At 55.4% G+C, this 22,750-nt stretch overlaps 2 protein-coding genes across 3 annotated transcripts in view; one reads left to right on the top strand and one right to left on the bottom strand.

Moving 5' to 3' along the window:
- Nucleotides 1-3,874, top strand: part of TRPC4AP (transient receptor potential cation channel subfamily C member 4 associated protein) — a 75,185-nt gene extending 71,311 nt beyond the window's left edge. For both annotated transcript variants that reach the window (XM_003788122.2, XM_003788120.2), the window contains exons 16-19: nucleotides 567-675; nucleotides 1,797-1,909; nucleotides 2,588-2,794; nucleotides 2,988-3,874. In XM_003788122.2, coding sequence (XP_003788170.1) covers nucleotides 567-675; nucleotides 1,797-1,909; nucleotides 2,588-2,794; nucleotides 2,988-3,125 — 567 coding nt within the window. In that variant the 3' untranslated portion in view covers nucleotides 3,126-3,874. The remainder of the gene's footprint in view (nucleotides 1-566; nucleotides 676-1,796; nucleotides 1,910-2,587; nucleotides 2,795-2,987) is intronic.
- A 67-nt stretch (nucleotides 3,875-3,941) lies between these two features.
- MYH7B (myosin heavy chain 7B) overlaps nucleotides 3,942-22,750 on the bottom strand; it is a 23,401-nt gene continuing 4,592 nt past the window's right edge. The window contains exons 7-41 of the mRNA XM_012804143.2: nucleotides 21,292-21,315; nucleotides 21,043-21,135; nucleotides 20,835-20,898; nucleotides 19,521-19,619; nucleotides 18,929-19,032; nucleotides 18,639-18,777; nucleotides 18,241-18,359; nucleotides 18,002-18,151; nucleotides 17,646-17,816; nucleotides 15,573-15,752; nucleotides 15,343-15,475; nucleotides 15,186-15,262; nucleotides 14,672-14,759; nucleotides 14,367-14,484; nucleotides 12,876-12,999; nucleotides 12,633-12,769; nucleotides 11,842-12,097; nucleotides 10,604-10,846; nucleotides 9,699-9,875; nucleotides 9,478-9,623; nucleotides 9,041-9,131; nucleotides 8,575-8,964; nucleotides 7,832-7,958; nucleotides 7,623-7,741; nucleotides 7,346-7,542; nucleotides 6,851-7,200; nucleotides 6,573-6,697; nucleotides 6,347-6,462; nucleotides 5,525-5,921; nucleotides 5,326-5,451; nucleotides 5,068-5,238; nucleotides 4,873-4,977; nucleotides 4,691-4,786; nucleotides 4,204-4,341; nucleotides 3,942-4,106 (exon numbers count right to left, since the gene is read on the bottom strand). Of these exons, the coding sequence (XP_012659597.1) occupies nucleotides 4,095-4,106; nucleotides 4,204-4,341; nucleotides 4,691-4,786; nucleotides 4,873-4,977; nucleotides 5,068-5,238; nucleotides 5,326-5,451; nucleotides 5,525-5,921; nucleotides 6,347-6,462; nucleotides 6,573-6,697; nucleotides 6,851-7,200; nucleotides 7,346-7,542; nucleotides 7,623-7,741; nucleotides 7,832-7,958; nucleotides 8,575-8,964; nucleotides 9,041-9,131; nucleotides 9,478-9,623; nucleotides 9,699-9,875; nucleotides 10,604-10,846; nucleotides 11,842-12,097; nucleotides 12,633-12,769; nucleotides 12,876-12,999; nucleotides 14,367-14,484; nucleotides 14,672-14,759; nucleotides 15,186-15,262; nucleotides 15,343-15,475; nucleotides 15,573-15,752; nucleotides 17,646-17,816; nucleotides 18,002-18,151; nucleotides 18,241-18,359; nucleotides 18,639-18,777; nucleotides 18,929-19,032; nucleotides 19,521-19,619; nucleotides 20,835-20,898; nucleotides 21,043-21,135; nucleotides 21,292-21,315 (5,202 nt within the window). The 3' untranslated portion in view covers nucleotides 3,942-4,094. The remainder of the gene's footprint in view (nucleotides 4,107-4,203; nucleotides 4,342-4,690; nucleotides 4,787-4,872; nucleotides 4,978-5,067; nucleotides 5,239-5,325; nucleotides 5,452-5,524; nucleotides 5,922-6,346; nucleotides 6,463-6,572; nucleotides 6,698-6,850; nucleotides 7,201-7,345; nucleotides 7,543-7,622; nucleotides 7,742-7,831; nucleotides 7,959-8,574; nucleotides 8,965-9,040; nucleotides 9,132-9,477; nucleotides 9,624-9,698; nucleotides 9,876-10,603; nucleotides 10,847-11,841; nucleotides 12,098-12,632; nucleotides 12,770-12,875; nucleotides 13,000-14,366; nucleotides 14,485-14,671; nucleotides 14,760-15,185; nucleotides 15,263-15,342; nucleotides 15,476-15,572; nucleotides 15,753-17,645; nucleotides 17,817-18,001; nucleotides 18,152-18,240; nucleotides 18,360-18,638; nucleotides 18,778-18,928; nucleotides 19,033-19,520; nucleotides 19,620-20,834; nucleotides 20,899-21,042; nucleotides 21,136-21,291; nucleotides 21,316-22,750) is intronic.

The raw sequence follows: 22,750 nt of genomic DNA, 5'->3' as shown, positions 1-22,750 counted from the left end.
TCCACTTGCCTCAGCCTCCTAGAATACTAGGATTATAGGTGCCCAGCTTACATTGTAGGTTTTAAATTGGAGATTTCTGGGGAGTCCATGGCAGTCTTCAGCAGATTGTCGTGACTGCTCTGTGCCCAGCACTCCCTGGGAATACAGGATGAAAACCTGAGCTGCTTGTGGGCAGGGAGTGGAGATGGGTGGATGTACAACGCCATGCTGAAGTGGTGGCTGTCATGGTAGGAGCCACTGAGGGGAGGGACTGAGCTTTAGGGCATTAGGCTCCTGGTGATGTGTGTCACAGAAACCCAGCTCAGACTAGTTGAAGTGAAAATTACAGGAATTCAATACCCTTCAGAGGAAAAGCACTGGGCAGAGTGTGAGAAGATCTGGGCTGAGCTCCTGGTGGTTTTGCCTAGTAGCTGATGGTGAGGTAGTTCACTCAGCTCTTCTGAATCTCCATCTCCCATTGTGAAGCAGTAGGGCTGCCGGAGATCATCAGTGCCCCTTGCAGTCAGTAACTGCCCTCTGGGCCCAACCAGCACTCTCCGCCCCCTTGAGCTCAGTCTCTGCTGCAGTTCCAGGTGTTCCTGAAGCAGATCAATAGCTCCCTGGTGGACTCAAACATGCTGGTGCGCTGTGTCACTCTGTCACTGGACCGATTTGAAAACCAGGTGGACATGAAAGGTAAGAAAAAGCCAGGCTGCCAAGGTGAGGCAGTGCAGTGTGACAGTGCTGGCATTGGAACTCTGGCCTTCAGCAAGGAGACCAGAAAAGCCTAAGGAGCCACACCAGAAGCCGTCACACACACACGTGGCCGTCTCCAAAGTGGTAGCTCTCTGGGTGATTTGCTTTGTTGCTTTGACTTTTCTGTACTGTGTATGCTTCCATTAGCAAGCATGGACATTGTGTTAATGTCACTAATAAAGGAGAAAAAATGCTACCAGCAAATTAAAAAAAAAAAACTAGAAAAGCACTTTCATCTTCTTGGCTGGGAATGCCAGGATGAGACCCCTTCTCCCTGTACACTGTGTTGGGGTGCATTGTGGCGCCATGGGGCCACCTGAGCTTGGAATGTTTGTGCCTACCCATGTGCCTCTTGCCTTTGGGAGAGGGTCTGTGGCATCCAGCAGGTTTGTGACCCCCCCAAGTAATGTTGTACGCTTGTCCATTGTCCCAGTCACTGATGGTAACAAGTATCTTGTTTATTTAATAATTTAGCCATTTGCCTCCTTTTTCTGCCCCCAAGTGGGGGGAGGTCTATTTCAGGAACAGAAATAGATTTGGTATCTTCAGCTATTACCCTGCCTCCCTGACCTGGGGGAGGCAGTTTGGAAGCTGTGGAAGGAGAAAGCCTGTGCCACTGCTATCCCGTCAGTGTGCCTGGCGGGCCTGAGAGCTGGTGTGGGGAGCTAGTCACATAGGGACTCTGGGAGACAATTCATACTCTTTTCATTATTTTTCTTAACTTAGTGTCATCAATCTTTTTTCCTGTCAAGGCACCTTGTGTGTGATGTAGAAGAGCAAGGCTCTGAAGCTGGGCTGGGAGGGCTGAGGGAGGTTCCTTACCCTAGATGGTTCTGGAGGACAGGTGCGGTGCTCCTGGGACAGCTCCTCTTCTGCCATCAGGCAAAAGAGCTGGAGATTATTTATTCTAGCTGCAGCCTGCTTTTGTTATACTGGTTTGATAGTGAAAGGCTCCCAGCTTCAGAGTCAGGACCTGGGGGGGTAGGAGTCTCAGCTGGAGGCAGGGGTGGCCTTGCCACTGGGCCTGAGCCTTCAGCACACTCCTTTGCCTCCCTCCGCAGTTGCCGAGGTCCTGTCCGATTGCCGCCTGCTCACCTACATATCCCAGGTGCCCACACAGATGTCCTTCCTCTTCCGCCTCATCAACATCATCCATGTGCAGACACTGACCCAGGTGAGAGGCTCAGCAGAGGGCAGTAGGGAAAGTAGATGGAAACTGTTTCCTCCTCCTGGAGCTCAGTAGCTTTGTATCTTCCACCTTCACCCTAGAGGTGCCTGAGACCTAGGTCTTCTGAGGACTTTGCCATAAGGAGTCAGATGGGGCTTAGGAAGGGGTCGCGAGTCTCCTCAAGTCCCAATCTGTGTCAGGGCGCAGTCAAGATTGCACTGTGTAATTGTGCCGCCTTCTCTTCTCCAAGCCTCAAACCCCTGCTTTCCAAAATGCGGGTAATACTAATCCCTCTGGGAGATGTGCAGTGAACAGCACAGAGGAGACAGTGCCTCTCAAAGCTCACAGTCTAGTGCTGAATGAAAGTTCTGAGTGAGGTAACAGCTCCCAGTACATGAGCCTAGCCCTGCCTAGGCATCAGACCTTCTAGACGAAGTGGTACCTGAGCCAAGGTCTGGATGAAGACAGATGCTTTTGCCATCCAGATGGGGACCGAGCACACTCGGGCAGGATGTTGGTGCTGCTGGCTGCTGCCTCCCCCATCCTGTCTCAAGTCTGTGCAGGGACAGCTCAGTGGGTGGCCCGTGGACTATACCGGGACCCTGCAACAGCTCTCCTTCCTGCCCAGTGGCTGCCCAGGCTCACCAGCATGCACCTAACCCCCGCTGGCCTGCGGCCTTGCAGGAGAATGTCAGCTGCCTCAATACCAGCCTGGTGATCCTGATGCTGGCCCGGAGGAAAGAGCGGCTGCCCCTATACCTGCGACTGCTGCAGCGGATGGAGCACAGCAAGAAGTACCCTGGCTTCTTGCTCAACAACTTCCACAACCTTCTTCGCTTCTGGCAACAGCATTACCTGCACAAGGATAAGGACAGCACCTGCCTGGAGAATGTGAGTGCTTACCCTGAATGTGCGGTGGGTGAGCAGTGGGCACACAGACCCAAGGTCAGGGTGCGTGGCCCTGTCTGGGCTGTCCCTGCCTCAGGCAGCTCTTTGTCACCTTACCAAGGCCCTCCCTGCAGGTGCCCAGTTGGATCTGGGTCCTGTAGGTGCCCCCCCCCCCAACTCCTCCCTCTTTGCCCAGAGTTCCTGCATCAGCTTCTCATACTGGAAGGAGACGGTGTCCATCCTGTTGAACCCAGACCGCCAGTCACCCTCTGCCCTTGTTAGCTACATCGAGGAGCCCTACATGGACATAGACAGGGACTTCACCGAGGAGTGACGTTGGGCCAAGTCTTGGGAGGCTGCTGGGCTGGTGTGGGTGAGCGTGCGGACGATGCTACACGCCCTGCCCTGTTACCATCCCTTCCCTGCCCCTGCTGCTCTCTGCCTACTCTGGGTCTTCAGGTACAGGCTTGGTGGCAGGGAGTGTCCTAGAAGCCCTTGGCCCTGGGTCTGAGGACCCCAGGTCATGTGGGAACCTCCGTTCCCTCATAGTCCCCCCTAATAAGGACAGGGATACCATGCCCACCCTTCCTTCAGAATCCTGGGGCTCTGGCCCAGCCAGAGGTAAGGGGACTTTTAAAATTAGCTCTGTCTGAGCTTCTGTCTAGTCTCTTGTCTGTTATCCCAGGATGGGGAGGAAGAATGGGCATCCCACCCCCATCTGTGAGCCAATCCTCCCGTCCCTGGCCATTGGATCCAGGCGAAAGCTTCTGAGCCCTGGGCAGGGATGGGGGGTACCGGAGAATGCTGCCTTCCCCCAAGCCTGCCCTACCCAACCCCATTTTCCTTTAGCTCCTCTGGTTTTGTTTGCTCAGTGGCTGCTGTGTTCATCCCGGGGGGGTGGGGGTTGCCCCAGAAGTGAGAGGGCCTTTCCCTCCGTCCTTTGGGGTGCAGGGCAGCATCTCCTGCCTAAGCCCAGACACAGGAGCCTGGCTGGGAGCTTGCCCTTGCCCCTCCTTGTGTTGCCAGTTTATTAACAGCAAATAAACCAATTAAATGGAGACTATTAAAGAACTTTATTTTAAATGACTGATGTGGACCTGACTTTTGTCTCTGAGACTGTGTTCCCCTCTCCAAAGAACAAGGACACTAATTACAGCTATGGCATTTATTCAGGGTATGCCAAGGCCTGGGGAGGACTGAGATCAGCAGATAGGGATGAGTTGATGACAGGATCAGGGTGGGCAGCTTCAGCCGGAGGGGCAAACAGCAGACATCCCTCTCCAGGGGCTCAGGGCTCAGGCCATCACTCTTTGTGCTAAAGGAAGAGGGACAGCTGAGTGGGCTGCACCCCACATCCCTCTAACCCCCTGTCCCCCTCCATGAAGAGAGTGGTGCCCCACAGCACCCCTCACCTTAGGGCCCAGAGCATCTCGGGTCCGTGCCCGTAGCTTGTTGGCCTGGGTTTCTGCCATGTCTGCCCGCTCCTCGGCATCATCCAGCTCATGCTGGGCCTTGCGATACTTGGCCAAGTTGGTGTTGGCCTGCTGCTCCTGGGGATAGACACAGGGCCTCAGTTCCCCTTTGGTAAGCTAAGGTGCTCATCTGGTCTCCAACCCATCCCCAAAAGAGGGGGCTGGCTTCTCCTCTGCCTCAGCTCTTATTACCACATAACCCCCTCCTTACCGGCTGCCCCACAAGAGGAAAGCACAGGGGGTCTGTTCTGAAAGAGCGAGGTCTAGTCTCTTCTGGACCTGTTAGAAACATCTCTCTTCTTGCTGGATCCCTGAGCTGGGAGGATGGAGCTGCCACCTTTTGGGTAGCTATGGAGCCTCCCTGGCCAAAGTTGAGTCAGCCCAGGCATGCTGACCTTTCCCAGTGCCCTGGCTCCAGCACACTCACCGCCTCCTCAAACTGGCGCTTATAGCTCTTGACCTTGCTCTGCAGCTTTTCCACCAGGTCCTGCATGCGAGCCAGGTTCTTCCTGTCCTCCTCAGCCTGTGCAGGCACAGGGAACTCAGGGCTTGCTTAGACTGGGCCGACTCCAGGGCAGCCCCCTCCCCCAGGGGGACCCTGTCACTGACCTGGTAAGCAAGCTCCTTGACTCGGCGCTCATGCTTGCGCACCCCCTTGAGGGCCTCAGCGTGTTTCTTCTGCTCTGCATCCAGCTCGGCCTCCAGCTCCCGAACCTGCCAATAGCCAGGGATGAGCTTGGTGCTGAGAGCCACCCTTGGGCAGCCCACCCTGCCTGTGGAAAGGTCTGGAGGGGCTGCACACACCTTGGCCTCCAGCTTTTGCACCTGCTTCTTCCCACCACGGAGGGCAGCCTGTTCAGCCTCCTCAAGCCGGGCCTGGAGCTCCCGCACTGTCTGTTCCAGTGTCTTCTTCATCCGCTCCAGGTGTGCACTTGTGTCCTGCTCCTTCTTCAGCTCCTCAGCCATCATGGCGGCCTATGGGAGGAGGCTGCATGATCAGGTGACCAGCCCCAGGGGGCATCCCTCTGGCCTCTGCCCCAAGCCCCCCTGGCCCAGCCTCACATCAGTGATGGCCTTTTTGGCCTTCTCCTCTGCCTCCCGCCTCTCTTGAGCAGCCTCCTCCACCTCCCCACTCAGCTGGGCCAAATCCGCTTCTAGCTTTTTCTTCTGGTTCAGGAGGCCTGTGTTCTGGAGGGAAGCAGCATCTCAGAGCTGGCCTGCAGGCCCGTGGCATTCCTGTCCCTGGGGACGCCAGCCCCACCTGTGAATGCAGGAGGTTGAGGCGCTCTGTGGCCTCCAGCAGCTCCTGCTCTGCCAGCCGCCGGCTGCGCTCTCCCTGCTCCAGGGCAGCCCGCAGCTCCTCCAGCTCAGCCGTCAGCAGCGCAGCCCGGCGCTCCAGGGCCTGTGCCTGCTCACGGAGCTCAGCCACCAGCCGCTGCTCCTCATCCCGCCCTGCCTGCTCCTCTTTGAGCTGAGCCTGCAGCAGCCGGGTGGCCACCTGGGCCTCTGTAGCCTGGCGGGTAGCATGGCCCATCTGCAGCTCGAGTTCATTGAGATCACCCTCCATCTTCTTCTTGAGCCTCAGTGCTTCATTGCGGGCCCGAGTCTCGGCATCCAGGGAGGCCTGCAGGGACTCCACTGCACGCTGGTGGTTGCGCCTACCGGAGGGCAGTGTGAAAAGAGGAAATGCAGTCTGTGAGAGAGGTGTGAGTGCACGCCCTTCATCTACCATTACTGCCACCCAAAGACCACTGGAGACAGGAACCCATCATGAGAACAAATGAGTTATCTCCCAGTTTGAGGCTCTTTCTGACTTCGTGTTGCCCATCAGAGCAAGTTCACAGACAAAAGGGAGGCTCAGAGGCAGAAAGACTCGGGCCTTTGCCCTATTGTGTAACCTTGGACAAGTCCTTTAGCCTATTTGAGGTTCACCTCTAGAATGGAGACAGCAACCCCAACCTCTAAGTCAGGTGGGAGGGGCAGATGAGAAGTCTGTGCCTGCCATGTGCACATGCTTTGGGTGGCACATACCCACTGCCCTTTCTCCTTGCAGGAGGTGGGGATGGGAGGGGAGATGCCATACCTCAGGTTAGTGCACTCCTCATCTTTCTCTGCCAGCTTCCGGTCCACTTCGGCCTTGACCTGGGAGAGCTCTAGCTGAATCCGAAGAGTCTTGGTCTCCTCCAGCTCCAGAGCCCCCTAGGGCCACAGCAGGCAGCATGGGAGTGGGGCCTGGGAGCAGGGGCTCAGGGGAGGGGAAGCCAGGGAACAGTGGTGCGTGTTCACTCGCCCTGGGGCCAGCCCCTAACCTCAGCCTCCTCCAGTGCCGCCTGGAGCTCGCTCTTCTCCCCTTCCAGTGCTTTCTTGGCTTTCTCCAGTTCCTGGATACTCTTCCCACTGAGGCTAAGTTGGTCTGCAAGGTCACTGATCTCCTCTGCAGAGTGGACAAAACACTGAAGGGCCATCCCACAGCTCATGCATCAACCCAGATCACTTCACTCAGCCCCAACGCCAGGGTGGGCCCACCAGTGTGACTGCTAGGTCTTGAACCCCAGAGCAACTCCCTGGCCTTGGTTGGTGGTTGTACCCTGCAGGTTCTTGTTCTCCCGCTTGAGTGTCTCCAGGGCCTCGAGTGCCTCCTCGTGGCTGTGGCGCAGCCGGAAGAGCTCAGTGCCCTGGCTGCGGGCCTCCCTCTGTGCTGCCTCCAGCTCCCGCTGCATCTCCTCCTCCTGCCGCCGCCGTTCCTCCAGGGCCCGCTCCAAGTGCCGCTGCTTCTTGTCCAGCGCAGCAGCTGCTGAGGTCGCCCGCTCCAGTTCCAGGGTCACATCCTCTGACTCTGTCTGCAGCCGCAGCTTGGCCTTCTCCAGCGAAGAGCACTTGGCATTGGCGGCCTCTACACCCTCCTCTGCTTCCTGCAGCCGCAGTGCCAGCTTCTTCCTAGGCCACGGGACCAGAAAGGGTGCAGACTGTGCAGAGAGGGAAGCCAGCAGGACAGCTCCACCATCCCCCACACCCCCTAGAAGGGCTCAAGAGGTGCAGGCATAGACCTGGGTGGTGATGGCCCAGCCAGCAAGGCACTCACTTGGCCTCCTCTAGTTCCTCAGTCCTCTGGATGGCATCTGCCTCATACTTGCTCCTCCACTGGGCCACCTCAGCATTGGCTTTGGACAACAGCCGCTGCAGCTCAGCTTGGGCCTCGACCTCCTCCTCATGCTGCTCCCGCAAGAGGTCGCAGTCATGCCGCAAAGCCTGCACGGCGTGGGCCAGTGCACTCTTGGCCTGCAGGGAGCCAATGACCTCACATCAGTCTGGGCCAATGGCCCTGGCATGCCCCTGCCCACCCACAGTCTCCAGCCCACCTTGCTCTCCTCCTCCAGCTGCCGTCGCAGTTCCTCCAAGCTCTGGGCGGCCAAAGCCTTCCCACGGCTCAGTTGACTGATCAAAGACTCCTTCTCCTCCAAGAGGCGGCTCAGCTCCCCTGCAGGCGAGAGGGGAAGCGGGCAGGTAGGTTGGCGAGGGTAGCACCAAGGACTTGCCTGGGGTGGCCCAGCTGAGCCCCTAACCTCACCGCTCTCCGTCTGCAGCCGCCCACGCTGGGTGCTCGCATCCGCCAGCTGTCGCTGTAGCTCCTCCACCTTGATCTTGGCCTCGCTTAGCTGATCCTCATAGGCCCGGCATAGCTTCTCTGCACTGGCCTGGGATCCCAGGTCAGGGGTTAGAGGTCAAGTTTGTGCATCAGAGGGCAGAACCTAGGGCTGCAAGTCAGAGACTGGGGCCAGGGGTGGGGACCTAGAAAGCTAGATACGAGCCCAGGAATCAGAAATCAGAGCCCCAAGTTCAGGGTCAAGGACTCCACTGCAGGGCTACTGGTGGGTGTCAGAACTCAGAGGGCTGGACCAATACCAAGGCCAGTGGATCAGGGTGTTAAGATACAGCTCTCGAGTCAGCTGGGGACAGTAGTCAGAGATCAGCTGTCAGGACTAGGTGGTAGAAAAGTCAGGGGTCAAGGATGGGTGCTGACATTCAGGACACATGTTAGGTCACAGCTCAGGAGTCAGGGACTGGGAGCACAGCTACTGTTGGGTCAAGGGTATGAGTTGGAATTGTATGTTGGGTCAAAAATGACCTGGAGCCAGGGACTAGGGTTTAGGGGTCTGGACTGGGATGGGACTTGGGGGCCAGGTGCCAGGTTAATGGGTCAGAGATCACTATCAGGTACAGGATCAAAGCTGGTATAGGGTATTGATTGGCATGATGTGGCCAGGGGTCAAAGGTGGAGTCAGCTGCCGGGGTCAAGAAGGAGGCAGACACCTTGCTACGGGCCAGATTCTCCACGTTGGCACCCAAGTCATCCACCTCCATGCGTAGTTCACTTTTTTCTTTCTCCAGCTTCTGCCGCACCCGCTGCAGACTGTCCACCTGTTCCCCCAACTCGGCTGCACTCTCTGCCTGCTTGCGCCGCAGGGTTGCCACCGTGGCTTCATGCCGCAGTGCCGCCTCCTCCAGCTCTCGGCGCAGCCGCCCCAGCTCAGCCTCCCGCTTCCGGCAGCCCTCTCGCTCCCCTGCAGACACACCACCAGCCTCCTCCAGCCGCTCACTTAGCTCCTCCAGCTCCCGGGCTGCCTCCGCCCGCTGCTTCTCCACACGGGCCCGGGCCGCCCGCTCTGCCTCCAGCTCCTCTTCCAGCTCTTCTGCCCGAGCCTACATGGGCAGGTGGACAGCTGTTAATACCTCTGTGGACTCTGACCCCAGGCCTCACCCATCAACCCACACACACCTGCAGCTCCTTGATCTTCTTCTGCAGCTGGGCCCCCAGAAGCTGCTCATCTTCCACGCGCAGGCTCAGCTGACTCACCTCAGAGTCCTTCCTGGAAGCCACAGGGTGGATGAGCCGGCCCAGGCCCTAACTTCCACCCATTTGCCCAGGGCCTCAGGTGATGCCCCCCAGTCCTCCTCAGTTCCCTCTCCCTGAGGCCCTAAGTGACCTCACTCCATACACCTGCTGCTCTGGGCCATGTTGCCCTCAGCCCTGGACCCTGGCTGGGGCTTTCGGTCCAGGGAGGAGGCAGGACGCTACCCCTGCATCCTAGTGACCCCATCTCTCAAACCCTGCACTCTCTGCAGTGACGCGGGACCTACTAGAGTCCAGAAGGGAATGAGGACCCAGATGCAGGCTTGGGAGGCCACATCTGCTGTGTCCCCCACTACACCTACTTCTTGAGCTTCTCCTCCAGCTGCTGCTTGTCCTGGGCAGCGTCAGTCACTGACTCCTGTGTCAGCTTCAGGTCACCCTCAAGCTTTCGCTTGGCCCGCTCCGTGTCCATGCGCAGCTTCTTCTCCTGCTCTAGCGAGCACTCCAGCTGAGGAGCAGGTTGGGCAGGCTCAGCCATGGGCTGACCAGCCAGCACCCCGGCCCCAGCATGGCCCTTACTCACATCCTCCACCTGCTGCTCCAGCCGGATCTTAGCCTTGGTCAGTGCACTCACGCGGTCCTCCTCCGCCTGTAGGTCTCCCAGGGCCTGCTGGTGGGCCTCCTGCAACGCCTTCTTCTCTTTGGTCAGCCGGGCCACTGACTCGTCCAATGCAGCCATTTCTTCTGTCAGGTTCTTCACCTGTGCAGGGTCAAGGTCACCATAGGGACATTCCTCCTCATACTCTTGTCTTACCGGCTACCATGCCAGGTCAGAGCAACTGCCCTTTCCAACCATGGGACTCCAGCCTCCATTGCTTCGTGCCTAAGGGGTGACAGCCCTCTCCTTGAGTTGCACTGGTGTTACTGAGCGATGCTCAGAGCACTCAGCGCAGCACCTGGCCCAGGTAAAAGATCAACAAATGTCAGCGATTAGTGGCATCAACAGGTGTTTGAGACAACCGTTTCCTAGTCACGGTTTCCTTAGTGATCACCTGCGAGAAGAAGCTTACCACTGACCCCAGCCTCACTTTCCCTTCCTATACAGCAGAACTATGAACACGGGGCCTTCATGAGGGCTCAAGGTCAGAAAGCACTCTGGGTGGAGAGCTGCGTTTATAGGGTTCCTGTCCTTACAGGGGTTTGTGGTCCAGGATGGATGAGTATTGCAAGCATTTGCTGAGCACCTACTGCACGCAAGGCCCAATAGTGTGTGCTCCACGAAAGCCAGTCACACAGTGAATCCTCACCATCCTACTAAGTCATGTTACGCCTACTTGACAGATGAGGACATTGTGGCCCTTGAGAGGAAGTGACTTGCCCAAGGCTACACACCAGGAGTCCAGCAGAGCCAGAGTGAGATCTGCAGCTGCCTGCCCCCAAAGATGGCCCTTAACTCAGGACTCTTCCCCAAGCCAGCCCGGCCCACACCTTGTTCTCAGTGGCCTGCTTCTCCTTCTCAGCCTTGGCCAACGTCAGCTCCAGGTCATCAATGTCCTTCTTGAGCTCGGTGCACTCATCCTCCAGCTTGCGCCGACGAGCAGCCAGATCGGCATTCACCTCTTCTTCATCCTCCAGCCGCTCATTCAGTTCCTTCACCTTTCCCTCAAGCTGCACCTTGGACTTGATCAGCAAGTGGCAGCGCTCCTCAGCATCTGCCAGGTTCTCCTGCTCCTGGAGGGGATGCAGGGAGAGAGGCCAAGTCAAGGCAGGGCCAGGGAACCCAGCTGAGAACACCAGGCCACGCCCTGGAGAAGAAAATTCCTTTGTGGATACAAAGGTTTGAAGCCCATAGTCAGCTGATCTGAAGACCAAGGAATGCCTGGACCGGCTCCTAGTCCTGAAGGGGCTCAGGAGTGGACTGACAAGGGCTCAGGGAAAGGGACACACAGGGGTATCAAGAGGGAAAATTAGACCCTGAGGCCCAAACAAAGGCTCTACCCACTGCCTGCCCCCTGCACCAGGCTGAGAACTTCTGGGTGAGTGGGTAGCAGCAGGTCTGCAGAGCTCTGCACAGCCGCGGAGGGGCTCCTGGAGGCCATCTCTAGAGGGGTTTGGTCATTCTTGTCATTTGTGTCCTCACTGCCTAGCTGTGTGACTGTCTCCTGCATATTAGCAGGTAAGTTTTGTGATGGGGCCATCCTGTCTTCCTATCAGAGTATCTCCAGTGTTAGGGCATGTGCTGAAGGAAGGAAAATTTGCTTTGGACTTGGGGAGATTCCAGACCCTTGATCCATACCCTTTGGTTATTACTGTTGCCTGCCACCTGGGTTTCCATGACTCTTAATCAAAGAAGGGCACCTAGGTCTGTTTCAGGGACCACAAGGGTGGGAGAGCAGAGGGGCTGGGGCTCCTCTGCAGCTTTAGCATCAGCTGCACATCCGGGCTGTACCTAAAGGGGGCAGCACGGAGCCAAGGTTGAATGAGGGTGGCAGCTTTAGGACACTAAGAAGGGCTGAGGTCTTGCGAGTAGGAAGGTGGGAATGTGAGAGTCCTCACCTCTGGGCCTCTGGAATAGGAAGATCCAGGTAAGGCCTGAGCACCCAGAGCACACTAGGGCTGCCCTCACTGGGGGTCACATTGTGGTGTTTCCAGGGCAGCTTAGAGTAGTATTAGAGTGCCAGAGTCACCAGGGCACCGAGGGGGAAACCCTCACCACCCCAACTCACTGCCTGCAGCTGCAAGGCCAGGTCATTCTTCTCCTGGGTAACACTGACTTGAGTCTCCTCTAGCTCCTGGCGCTTGGCCTCGGCAGCAGCCAGAGCCCCTCGCAGGCCCCGCAGCTCTGCCCGCAGGGCTGCCAGTTCCTCCTCGGCCTGTGCTGAGCGCAACAATGGCTTCATCTTGAAAAAGAGCTTCATCCATGACCAGTTCTTGACAGCATTGAAGGCGCGGATGTTCCACTGGATGGTGAACAGGGCATCCCTGGGGAGGGGGCCAGGTTGTAAGTGGGCTTGGTGCCGCCCCCTTTGGGCACAGCCCTGGCCTGCACCTGATCAGGTCCGTGCACGTGGTCTTCCCCGCAGTCCTCAGGTTGAGGTCAAGGGAGAGGCCCATAGTTCTGCCTCCAGGGCTCATGAGCCCAAATGTTCTGCAGGCCTCTACAAGTGTCTGGCCATTAGGCCACCAGGCTCTGAAGTCAGTCAGCCTGGGGTCAGGCCAACAGGCACTCACCAGCTATCACTGGATCTCTTTGACTCAGGCACCTCCTCTGCTGAATGCAGTTAATCACAGCAAGATTCATACTTCAACCAAGAAAAATATACCATCTTGCCTGAGGCTGGCACTTAAAGAGTTGTGCAAGATAGAATTGCCTCATTACCAGCTCAGGAGTGGAGAGGCAGGTACTCTCAGCCTACCCAGCCACAGGGGATCATCTGACCCCAGGGCCCCATGGAGAGCCTGGTTCTGTGAGGAGAGACAGCAGCCACACCTCCACCCCACCCCTTCCCACAGCCACCTGCCACCCAGCAGACGCTGGTACTCCAGGCGCATGAGGCGGCCCCTGCTCCGAGCCTGCAGCAGTGTCAACACCTTGGCCAGACGCTGGTCCCGGAGCTCCTCCAAGACACCTACAAGCCCAGCCTTGAAGAATACCTGAGGCAAAGGGGAGCAACCATGTGTGATTCCCAATATCAGCGTGAATCCTGCCCCTGCGTGACTACCCACAACCAGGGTCAGCCTCGATTCCAGGGACCCTGACCTTGGTGTGGCCAAACTGGTACTGAGTGTGGTCAAAGTCCAGTGAGCCCAGCAGCTTCTCTGTGGCCTTTCTGCTGTCCATGAAAGTGTCGTCCGGGATGGCGCTGGGGTTCAGGATGCGGTATCTGAGATGGAAGGGGAGGGCTGGTGAGGAGAGGGCTAGGACAGGGCACAGGCCACTGAGAGCAGGTAAGCCAAGTGAGGAAGCCGGTGGGGGTGGCAGAGAAGTCATTCCTGGGCTCTGCCCAGAGGGGACACCCACTGAACAGGGGGCAGAGAGGCATCACCATGTGGGAAGACTGGGTACATTCTGTTCAGAAACCTTGGAGCATTTAAAGGTGTTCAGTAAGTTTTTTTTGTTTTTTGTTTTTTTTTTAAGAGACATAGTCTGATTTTGTTGCCCTCGGTGGTGTTATGGCGTCACAGCTTACAGCAACCTCCAGCTCTTGGGCTTAGGCGATTCTCTTGCCTCAGCCTCCCGGGTTCAGTGTTTTAAGAGGCTGTAGTTTTTATAAAAGGAATATGCTATTTTTATAATTTTTTAAGGCAAAAAATATAAAAAGGGGGCATGCTATGCCATACACAAACTAAAGAAATATTTGAAAGAGAATTCTAATAAACAACAAGTGTTCCCAGGACATCTAAAGTGGACACGTGCACATGTGTAGGGGACCACGTGAGTCACATTGGCTGTGGCTACATCAGGAAGGCAAAACCTGAGAAGCAAGAAAGGCCATGTTAAACAAAGCCCCTGGTCCACTGGACTATGGGATGCTTCAGAGCCACAAAAAACTGATGGCACAGACCTATGCCTGTTGATAAGGACAGCCCCCAAGACAGATTATTACATGAAAAAACAACCAGCAGCATGTCTTTGTGTCCATATGTCCAATATTTGTATGGACATTCATTTGCAGAGGACAGCGTGGATGACTACAGTTACTTCTGAAAGGGGAAGGAACTACGTATGGAAGACATCGAGCCCATCAGGGATGGGGGCTGACAAGCATGGCATTACCTGAAGCCCAGTCCGCGTGAATTCTCACTCATCTCCCACATCTACATCCAATCTGCCCGCTCCCCAAGCTCCCAACAAATACATCCAACCTCTCTCTCCAGTTCTCTTCTAGGATATCTATTGGAGATGTTTCAGACATGACATGCATGAAGCAAAGCTCAAACCACTATCTCTTCACCTCTCCCCAAAACCAAAAATCCTGTCTTTCCATCTCAGTAAATCACCACCAACTCCCTAGCTGCTCAACCCCAAGGCTGGGTGTCACCCTTGTCTCTTTCCTTCTGCATCCAGTGCATGGACAAGCCTGTGGCTCTCCCTGTGGTATTTACTCCATGCCCTGTCCCAGGTCAGCAACCCCCATCTTTCCCCTGCTGCCTGCCCAGGCCCCTGCTTCCCCAGGCACTGGTCTGTCTGTGGGGCTCTGAAGGGTTTGCCCTTCCCACCCCAGTGGAGGGAAGGGGAGCAGCCACCCACCGCTGCCGGAAGTCAGCGTAGAGCAGCCTGTTGGGGAATCCCTGGCGACAGATCCGGATCCCCTCCAGGACCCCGTTGCAGCGGAGCTGGTGCAGCACCAAGAAGGCATCCATGACACCTGGCATCATGATGTTCAAGGGGAAAGTCAGAAGTCAACAGTTACACCTTCAGCCCCCAGAGAAAGAAACACAGTCCAGACCCAGGTCCTACCTTAAGGCTACACAGACCCTCAAGGGAAAAGGAAAGACTCGTTCCCTGGCCTCTGCCCTGCCCCCTCTCCTACCTGGCCAGCCCTGGGTGACTACCTGGGGTCTTGTTCTCGTTGGGTACAATGCAACGGACAAAATGGGGCTGTGTGGCCCGCAGGTTGGTCATCAGCTTGTTGAGGTTCTCCTGGGAGCAGGGAAGAGTGGGGAGAAGGCACAGGGGGCAGAGAACCAGAATTGGATGCCGCCGCGGGCCAGGGCCATTAGGCCTGGGAGCAGGTGCCTAGGTACGCCCGTACTTCTGTTCTTTCCCTGTCACTAGTGTGACCCTCTGCCCTTTCTCACCACCACCACCACCCAAGTCTTCATTCCCCCACCAAATGGCAGCCCCCCCCATCCAGAGACCCTGGGGCTCCCATCTCTTCCCCTCAAAGCCTGCCCAAGCAGCTGAGGACGGGAAGCAGCACAGACTTGCCGTGATGTTCACGCGAGAGGAGTTAAACATCACTGCAAGTCTTAACAGCCGCCCGCCCAGGGAACAGGGCAGGGGTGAAGGACGGGGCTAAGGATTGGTGAGAGGGAAGGTCCACATGTGGCCCAGATGGGGCCTCACCTTGTGCAGCTGGGATACTGTCTGGAATGATGCTGCCTTCTTACGCTTCTCTTTCACCCCGGTCTTGGGGGGCTCAGCTGGTAAAGACAAGGGCCCAGTCACTATGGGCAATGCTGTGCCATAGGCCCTTATCAGCATCTCATCTGTCCATACTTACTGGAACAGGAGCCTGCATAATTCTCATACAGAGTTGCCAAGAGCTTGTTCTGTGACTTTTGGAAGATGGGGACCACCGTCTCATTCAAGGGATCCTTGTTTTTCTCCAGCCAGCCCACGATGCTGTATGGTACCTGGCAGAGATGAGACAGGTGCTGAGCCAAGGTAGGGGGAACCTGGAGGCAGGAGGGAAGAGAGTGGTCGAAGGCTGGGGTTCCCATAGGCACCTACCACGCCTGCATAGTGGACCACCTCGAAGTGGGCCTGGTACTTGCGCTTCTTGTCAGGCCGAGGCTGCTGGAAATTGGGCGACTTCCCTGCATGGTTGTCGTAGAGTTTGGCCCGGAAGCTTGCGTCGGAGGCCTTGGGGAACATGCACTCTTCCTCCAGGATGGACAGGATGCCCAGCGGCTGGGGATGAGGAACAGCTTGGAGAGCCTCCGTCAAGCCAGCCCATCTCAACAGCACTGAACTGCCCTTCCCAGACCACCTCCCTCTGGGAGCCTTCCCAGATCTCCCTGGACAGTCAGACCAGACCCACTCTCAGGAACCCTATCTATGAGAAAAAGAAAAGTTTGTGCCTTGACTTCCATCCTCCTTCTGCACAGTTTACGGAGTCGTGCTCTTTGCTTCTAAGAAATGTGCAAACCGGGCGGCACCTGTGGCTCAAGGAGTAGGGCACCGGCCCCATATGCTGGAGGTGGTGGGTTCAAACCCTAGCCCCGGCCAAAAACCAAGCAAAAAAAAAAAAAAAAATAGCCAGGAGAAATGTGCAAACCTTTAAAGGATATTCATACTGAGTTTTTTTTTTAAACATACAAACCCAAACTGGCATCTCTGCACCCACTCTCATCCTGGCCTATCTGCCGCTCATACACACACACACAAATACATGGTAAGTTAAAAAAACAAATTCCACCGAGTTCACATTTTGGCTTCCTCACCTTCCTCACTGACTAGCTGTGGAGCCCTCACGCCTCCCTAAGCCTCAGTTTTCTAATTTGCAAAATGGGAAAATGAGTATCTTCAGTATTCATACAAGAGCAAAAAATCTCAGCCACCAGTAGGGGATTACTATCTGATAATCAACAGCACAAACTATGCTTATTGCCTTCAACAACATGCAGAATACATTTTTAGAGAAAAAAGAGGATGTGAAATGAGCCTGTGTCTATAAAAGAAAATGGATTCTCAGGGTAAAGGATTTGGAGGAAATTAACCCAAGTGGCACAATATCAGCTGTAGTAGGATTGGGGGACACACTTTTTTTCTCCTCCCAGTTTTTCAAATTTTCTTTAATTTGGCCAGGCACAGTGACTCACACCTGTAATCCTAGCACTCTGGGAGGCCAAGGTGGATGGATTGCTTGAGTTCAGAAGTTTGAGACCAGCCTGAGCAAGAGCAAGACCCTGTCTCTACTAAAAATAGAAAAGCGAGGCTTGGTGCCTGTATCTCAGAAGCCACATACACTGGAGCTGGCGGGTTCAAACCCAGCCAGCCTGCCAAACAACAATGACAACTACAACAACAAAAAAAATAACCTGGCATTGAAGTGGGCCCCTGTAGTCCCAGCTACTTGGGAGACTGAGGCCAGAGAATTGCTTAAGCCCTAGAGTTTGAGGTTGCTGTGAGCTGTGTCACCACAGCACTCTACCGAGGGGCAACATAATAAAACTCTGTCTCAAAAAAAATATATATGAAAACTAGCTGGGTGTTGTGGTGGATGCCTATAGTCCCAACTACTCAGGAGGCTGAGGTAGGAGGCTCACTTGAATCCAGGAGAAGTTGCTCTGAGCTCAACTGAGGCCATGGCACTCTACACAGGGCAACAGAGTGAGACTCTGTCTCAAATAAGTAAGTAAATGAATAAATAACAAATTGTCTTTTATTTTCTTTTTTCCATTCTTTATACAATGGGTAAATATATACAACATTTCACAATCAAAAAAACAAATAAGAAAACACTTTGCCCTGCTCCCAGGCCAAGATCCAGGGAAACTGTGGCTGTAAATAAGGCTTTGTTGACCTGCAAAACCATGTGTATGTACCCAGGAAGGGCTGTTGTCACCAGTATGGGGATGCACCCTCACATTGCTCACACACACTCCCCAACACTCATTCACGTTCAATTCCTACATGCCATTCACAGTGCACACATCCCCTTTCATGCACATGTACGTAGACACACTGCACTCACACTTGCACAATCACAAACTTACACACCCACTTTGCACAGGGCTGCTCACGCGCAAGCATCATGACATACACCCTCCCCTGCTCCCAATAACCGTGCCCTGGCCTCACCTTCTCGATGAGGTCGATGCAGGGCTGCAGGTCGAGGCCAAAGTCAATGAAGACCCAGTCGATGCCCTCCCGCTTGTACTCCTCCTGCTCCAGCACAAACATGTGCTGGTTGAAGAACTGCTGCAGCTTCTCATTGGTGAAGTTGATGCACAGCTGCTCGAAGCTGTTAAACTATGAAAGGAGGTGCCTGGCTCAGCAGGCTCCCTGCAAATGGGGAAGGGGAGGCCCCCACAGGAGCACGGATGTGCCTGAGTTCACCCCCCACCGCCAGGCAGAAGGCCAGCTTATTCCAGTGCCCGGCACAAACCATAGTCCTCCACTTTGGAGACAGTGGAGCCTAGAGTGGTGGCTCTCACCTCGAAGATCTCAAACCCAGCAATGTCCAGCACCCCAATGAAGAACTGCCGGGGCAGCTTTGTGTCCAGGGTCTGGTTGATCCGAGATACCAGCCATCTGAAGAGCCGGTCATAGGTGGCCTTGGCCAGAGCCCCCACAGCAAACACGACCTGGAGGTGCAGGGAGGCTGGGCTGGGACCTGGCAAGGAGAACCCTGCCAGGCTGTCCATGCGTGGGCCCTGGCCTGCAAGCAGCTCACCTGCTCCACACTCTGACCCTTGGTCACATACTCATTCCCCACACGGACCCGGGGGTGCAAAAGTCCTTTAAGGAGCTCCCCACTGCTAACCCCCATCAGATAGGCAGCCTTGTCAGCACCTGGAAGGCACATGGGGAGATAAGGAAGGAGGAGAACAACAGTGCAGGCAAGTGGAGGCTCGGCTGCCTCAGCCTGGAGCTGGGAGAGGGAGGTCAAGAGGGGTCAGGCTCAAGGCCAGCGAACTGTAACACACAGGAGGGAGAGGGTCTGGGGCTGAGGAGTTGAGACTAGGTAAGACTGAGGTCAAAGGTTGTAGGCAAGATTTAGGGTTAACAATCATGAGTAGGATGTGGAAATCAGGGTCAAGGTGGAGGCCAGGTCAAGTTAGGGCCCCTCACTCTCAGTGCCATCAGCCTCAGCCTGTTCCTCCCGCTGCTTCTGCTTGAACTTCATGTTGCCAAAGTGGAGGAGGGCGCCCACGATCTTATAGCAGGCACACTTCTCATCCACACTGAAGCCCAGAATGTCCATGGCATGCTGGAGGGTTGGGGAGGACAGGACAGTGGGCTTAGAGAAGTCTGGGCTCTGCCAGCCAGGCACTGCCCTGACCATTCCTGCGGCTGAGGGCACGACCATTTCCTGATCACACCGCAGGCCCCGCTCAGCTCCCCTCCAGCACAGCCCTTACATCAGTGGCAATGAGCTCCTCCCCGTCATCCATGTTATCCACGGTGATGACACCCTGGCTGCAGAAGTGGTAGTCGTAGGGGTTCATAGACAGAAGCAGCATGTCTGGGGACCAGATTGGAGCAAGTCAGCTTGAGCTCACCTGGCTGTTCTCCCTCCCCCATTCCAGCATGGTGGTCCTGGGGGACCTAACCCAGGAGTCGTCTGGGGTCCTCCTGGGACTTCTCTGGAGCCTACATTTCCCATCCTTATCCCCAGTCTCATCCTCTGACCCAGCCCCCTGTGCTGTGTCTCAAAGAGTGCCAAATCTGCCCTCAAGGGGCTTGCATTCGTCCCTCTTTGGTGCTGGGCCTCTCTGATCTCAAACAGCATGAGAGGATCAGGTTTCTGTGAGAAGGTATACAACCTTGTCGGGCCAGTAGAGGTAGCAGGCTGCTTCCCTGCATGGAAAGGAGCAGGCTCAGCAATGACCAGAAGTCCCAGGAGGGGAGTCAGGGACAGGATGGGCTCTGAGTCCAGGAAAGAGGGGGTACCATGGCTTCAGGAAGCACCTTTAGGGTCTGACTCCCACTGCCTCTGTCCCTGGCCCTTACCCTGCAGCTCTGGCTTCTTCCCTGACAGGATCTGGTAGTAGACATGGTAGCCGCGCTCGCCTGGCAGCTGGAAGATCACCCGAGACTTCTCCAGGAGATCTGGGAACAAGGGGCGACACTGGCACACCACCTTCTGCATATCCCCAGAATGGATGCCCCGACAGGGGAGGAAGTGGTAGGGGGAGGAGAGGGGGACATGCAGGGCAGGGGCGCCGCATCTGCACACATGCTAGCGTGTGCTGGGAATGTCTCTCCTTTGGTGCCTGTGTCACCACATGGGCCGTGGGTCTGTCTGGACATCAGTGTGTGTTCTCGTGTGTAGGGGCATGAACGTGGGTGTCTGTGCGTATAGGCTCTTATCTGTGGTGTATCGGTCTGTGTGTGTGTGTGTGGCCGCGCCTCCGTGTGTCTGTGTGCAGGCTGGGGTGTGAATTAAGACTTATCCTTGCCCTGTCACCACATGGCTGTGCTTTTCCATCAGGATCTAGCTGTGCATGCCAAGAAAGGGAGTGATAGGCATGGGGTGTCCCCCTCTAGTGTGGCTCAGGCACTGGGCATCTGTGCAGCAGGGCCATGTCCGAATGAGAGGTGTTTGGGAGCTTCCCAGCAGGGGCCTTAGAAGGATGGGGCAGGAGGGATGTCGGAGAACAGACAGAGAAAAGACTGGGGTCGTGAGGATCCAATCACAAGGAGCCTGACTGGCCAAATAAGGATTTGGGTCTCCATCTTCAGGTGATAGGATTTGTCTTTTTTCTTTTTCTTTTTCCTTTCCTTTTCTTTTCTTTTCCTTTTTTTTTTTTTTTTTTTTTGAGACAGAGTCTCACTCTGTCACCCTGGGTTGAGTGCTGTGGCATCATAGTGCACAACAACATCAAACTCTGGCTCAAGTGATCCTCTTATCTCAGTCTCCTAAGTAGCTGCTGTTTTAGAGAAGATCTCACTCTAGCTCATGCTGGTCTTGAACTCCTAAGCGCAGGCAATCGGCCTGCCTCGGCCTCCCAAAGTGCTAGGATTACAGGCATGAACTACCACACCCACCTGTGGATCACATGGTGGGATCTAGAGAAGGTTTTCAGCAGGGACAAGAGAAAGTATGGTTTGAAGAACAGGTAGAGAAGAGGAGGCTGGGAGACCACGCAGAGGCCAGTGGGATGTTTTGGTGAGAGGTAAAGTGGCCTGAACTGGGCAGTAGTCAGGGGATGGGAAGAAATGCCTAGAGCCCATCAGACTTGATGACAGGTCAGAGTGGAAGGCCTGGGCGCAGCCTCACAGCTGTTCCTCCTCCCTACCTCCCTCACCCACTGCCAGACTCACAGCTGTCAATGTCCGCAGATGCCAGCTTCCCAGAGGGACCAAAGTGAATGCGGATGAACTTGCCCTGAGGAAAGAAGGGTAGCCCTCAGCTGGGGGGCTTGGCTAGCACTGTCCTTCTTGCCAAGGGCTCCCACGGCCTTGTGCCCTCCCTGCTGGTGACCTTGCTCTGGCCCCAGACCCCCACCTTGCTCCCACTGTGCCTACTCACAAAACGAGAGGAGTTATCGTTCCTCAGAGTCTTGGCATTGCCAAAAGACTCCATGGCAGGGTTGGCCTCAATGATTTGATCCTCAAGGGTGCCCTAGTGAAGTGGTAGGGTGAGAGGTCTGTCAGGCACAATGCCCACCAACTGGGAGGCTAGAGTTGGCCACAGCCCCCTCTGGATGTACAGGGGAGAGGGTTGTCCCCAGGACCTCGTGATTGCCGCCTGCCCCACTTGCACAGGTCCCACACTTACCCCAGTCTTTGTTGCTAGAAATTGCTGGGGGCAGAAGACAGACAAGGTTAGAGGGTGTGACGTCTCACCAGGTTGGGGATGAGGGTCAGGAAGGCAGCAGTTAGCAGGACAGTGAACGTTAGTCACCCAGAAGTGTAGCCCCCACCCTAGTGCCCATGCCTGACCCTCCTAGAGCTATTAGAAGGAAAAATGCCAGAAAGTGGAAGTGAGCACAGTCCGAGCCAGGGTCTGGAGGTAGGGGCAGCACCTGGGCTCTCCCACTTGAAGCCCTTCCTCTCCCCCAACTCTGTCTCTGGCCTCTGTTGTTTTCAGTACACCTCTGCTCCAAGCTCTACAGGCCTCCAAACGAAAATCTACTTTCCTGGAGCCCAGCTTCAGTGCCCCCTCCTCTAGGAAGGCCCCCCTGTGCTCGGTCTGAACCTTCCTAGCCCAACCTCTTCTTTGGTCCCCTTTACACACTTCTTTGTAATGTGATTGGGTGTCTTCATTGTATGGCCTTGCCAGGTGCATATCATTAGCTATCATTTGCAAATGACAAAACTAAGACTCCACACCATAAGGCTTCAGCAATGGGGAGGCATGAGCCCCCATGTCCTGCTTCCCATGACACCTACAGCTCTCCTGCAAGTCACCTACAGGGACTTACTGAATTGAGCAGAGCCTCCCTCCTCTCCTCCTAGCCTCTTCCTTCTCTCTTCCCTCCCTTTTTCTTTCCTTCTCTTCCCTACCCTAGATGTCTTAAGACAAGAAAGAAAGGGAGAGGAAGGAATGGATTCTGGAGAGAACAGATAAGCCACCAAAGCTTTTGTGGTCATTCATTCACCTCCAGAGAACCTAAGACTTAGAAATACCCCCAGGGACATTGGACAGTGGGAGGCAGGAGCCTCCACTGGACAGAAGCCTCCTCCCTATATACTCTTATTCAGCGCGTTTCTGCAGGGCTCTCTGGGCTGTGTGGTCAAATTTGGGACCGAGGGACGGGAGCTTGATAAAGTTTTTAAGTTCCTGCATCCATAGCACTTGTGGTCAGCCTTTCCCCTCCACCTCCTTTGACTGATCAACTCCCCTGAACTCCGCTAGCCCAGGTGCTCCCCTGCACCAGCCTTTCTAGCTGGGACCCTGCCAGCTCTGGCCTCTCCCTGCCATCTTTTCCTGTCACTGGACCAATCCAACTTTCTATAGCATCCCCAGAGACCATTTAGGAGTTTGGAAAACAGGGCAGGAAAGGGAGGGAGGAAAAAGTACCAAAAAGTCAGCAAAACAAAACAAAAAACAAAAACAATAACCACGACAACGAAAAACCAAAACTGAAATAAAAATCAAAAATCAAGAAAATCAAATGGGGAAAAGGGAAAAGGCAAAAAGAAAAGAAAAAGTGGGAAAAAAAAAAGAAAAGAAAAAATGCCCCAGAATAAAGCAAGGCTCAACAAGACCAGGAGAGAGGGCAGTGGGGGGGGGG

This window comes from Otolemur garnettii, unplaced genomic scaffold (assembly GCF_000181295.1).
Source record: "Otolemur garnettii isolate 467f Iridium unplaced genomic scaffold, OtoGar3 scaffold00025, whole genome shotgun sequence".
In the NCBI taxonomy this organism is placed as follows: Eukaryota; Metazoa; Chordata; class Mammalia; order Primates; family Galagidae; genus Otolemur; species Otolemur garnettii.
The sequence above is the reverse complement of the archived record's forward strand: the minus strand, read 5'-3'. Positions and strand labels throughout refer to the sequence as shown.